The sequence below is a fragment of the Lotus japonicus genome, chromosome 1, assembly GCF_012489685.1.
Source record: "Lotus japonicus ecotype B-129 chromosome 1, LjGifu_v1.2".
In the NCBI taxonomy this organism is placed as follows: domain Eukaryota; kingdom Viridiplantae; phylum Streptophyta; class Magnoliopsida; order Fabales; family Fabaceae; genus Lotus; species Lotus japonicus.
In genome coordinates, this window is record NC_080041.1 from 55,729,019 (window position 1) to 55,731,547 (window position 2,529).

The 2,529-nt window shown below is 42.0% G+C and overlaps 1 protein-coding gene across 1 annotated transcript; it reads left to right on the forward strand.

Annotated features, from left to right (window-relative positions):
* Window positions 1–433: 433 nt before the first annotated feature.
* On the forward strand, window positions 434–1,495 carry LOC130739159 (uncharacterized). The gene has a single exon (XM_057591398.1). The coding sequence runs from the start codon at window positions 434–436 to the stop codon at window positions 1,493–1,495; it is 1,062 nt and encodes a 353-aa protein (XP_057447381.1).
* The last annotated feature ends 1,034 nt before the right edge of the window (window positions 1,496–2,529 follow it).

Below are 2,529 nucleotides of genomic sequence, written 5' to 3' on the forward strand. Positions count from 1 at the left end.
TTCCAAGAAAGGAAAAGAAAAAGTGATTGTTGACTCTGAAGTAGAGGACTCTGATGATGAAACTCTGATCAAGAAAGTCTCTGTCTTTGCAAGTGCTGTAAAGAAGGCTGCTATTTCTTCAAGCAAGAAGACTGCAGATAAAAAGAATAAAAATGCAAAGACTCCCAAGACTTATAGAAGCTCTATGGTCCAAGTTCCTGATAAGAAGAAAAAGATAGGAAAGAAATGTGATGCTTCCACTGGGAGAAAAAGGAAGTATGTGTCTGATTCTGAGTCGGATGTCGAGCCAGATGTTCCTGACATCTCGACCACTGCTAGGAAGAGGATGAAGGGAAGGAGAATTCCATGAAATGTGCCTGATGCACCAGTGGATAATGTGTCCTTCCACTTTGCAGATTCTGCACAGAGGTGGAAATTTGTGGTTCAAAGGAGGATGGCTATTGAAAGAGAACTTCATGAAGATGCCTTGGAACTCAAGGAAATTGTGGAGGTCCTGAATGCTGCTGGGTTAATGAAGATTGTCAAGGGTCTTGGCAGATGTTTTAACAACTTGGTAAGGGAGTTCATTGTAAACATCCCTTCTGACTGTGATGATGAATCAAGTGATGAGTATAGGAAAGTCTTTGTGAGGGGGAAGTGCATCAATTTTTCTCCTGAAGTTGTGAATGAGTTTTTGGGGAGAAGTCCTAGTGTTGTGACTGAGAAGGAGCCAAATTTGAACAGGATTGCTAACACCCTTACTGGGAAGCTGGTTAAAAAATGGCCTACAAAAGGTTTGCTCCCATCTGGAAAGCTGACAGCCAAATATGCTGTGTTATACAAAATTGGCACTGCAAATTGGATGGCAACTAACCATTTGTCCGGTGTGACTCCACCTTTGGCCAGAATGCTCTATTTGGTTGGAACTGGTGGTGAGTTTGATTTTGGTAAGTTGGTTTTTGAGCAGACTCTCAAGCATGCTGGATCATTTGCTGTGAAGCTGCCTATTCTGTTTCCATGTCTTCTCTCTGAGCTTATGGTTCATCAACATCCTGACATTCTACGATCCAATGAGCCTCAAGGTAAGAAACCTCTGCCTCTGAAATTTGATTATCGCTTGTTTGCTGGGACACATGTTCCAGACATCTTGCTGTCTGCTGCAATGGGAACTACAAGTGCTGGTGGTTCTACGACACCTAACTCTAACAAGGAGGATATTGTGGCTGAATTGAGAGAAATTTCCAAGACCTTGCATGATACAATCCTGGCAAGCAAAGTGAGGAAGTATAATGTTGATCAACTGATTAAGACTTTGACTAATGCACCGGGGGATGCTGAGAAGGATACAGATGATGCTGAGGCTGCGGATCTTGGAGTTGATGATGACAATGTTGAAGGAGAAGAGGATGTAATGTATGCCACTACTGGTGAAGAGGAAGCAAAAGAGGACAATGACAATGAGGAAGAGGATGTCACTGGCTCTACCGGTTCTCCTACTCATAGTGCATCTCTCTGATTTTTTTTTATCTTGAATGTATTTTACTACTGCCTGCTGGCTCTATGACTCCTTGGCTACTGGTCTGTATGAATTACGAACATCCTTTGTGTGCACTTTGCAGTGTTACAATGCTCTTTCTTTGTTCATGGATAAGTGTGTTAGTTCTTCTTCTTGTGACCCTTTGCCAAATTCTGCTAATAAGGGGGAGTAGTATTGTAGTGGTAGTGGTGTATTTGTAGTGTGGTTGTGGCATTTGCTGGCAGTGCTAAACTCTGAAGATGTGCTGCAGTAGTATGATGTGTTGCAGTAGTAATATTGTGCTAGTTGTGTGTGTGCTGACTGTGTTGAACTCTGATAGGGATGTATGTCACTGCACTGAGTGTGGATCTGTGTTTCTGTGTGCATCACTGCACTGAGTGTGGATCTGTGTTTCTGTGTGCATAGCTGCTGCTATTTGCTATGTTGAAGTGTGTTCTTTATGTAAACTACCTTGTCTGATGTGGTTACTCTTCACTGAGTTTTCAAGCTGCACGAATTGTTCTGAAGAGTTTTATGGTAGTGGATTGTATTAGCTAAAATTTGACAAAGGGGGAGATTGTTGTTCCTTTGTTATGATTGTCTTCATTTTAGCTAATGTATGTTTAAAGCCAACATGTCGGACCCGATGTCATAACATCTTGTCTATGACATCTGTCCCTGCGAGATCTGCATTGAGTTGGCTAGGGTTACTGTGAAGCTTTGTTTGGTTACTTAGTAGTCAAGCTAGGGTTGATTGGAAGCTTCTGTGCGCCGTCAAGGGTAATACTGAATGTGATCAAATCCGGTTTAATGATTTGATCTGAGAAATTGTGGGAGGCTTATTTCTGGAAAAGGAAACTTTTTAATTGAAGACTTTTTGTTACAGATTTGTTTCCTGGTAACTCCCTGGCTGTGTGTGGACTCTTTGCTCGCCCAAGCCCATTGAAGACAAGGCCTGGATGACTTCTATATATGAAGACCTAGACCTAGTTGTTTAGTAGAGCTTCTGTTGAGTAAATTAGGGTTTACTCTTG

Excerpts from the sequence above, each read along its gene's own strand:
- LOC130739159 (XM_057591398.1), top strand. The coding sequence starts at position 434 with ATGGCTATTGAAAGAGAACTTCATGAAGATGCCTTGGAACTCAAGGAA.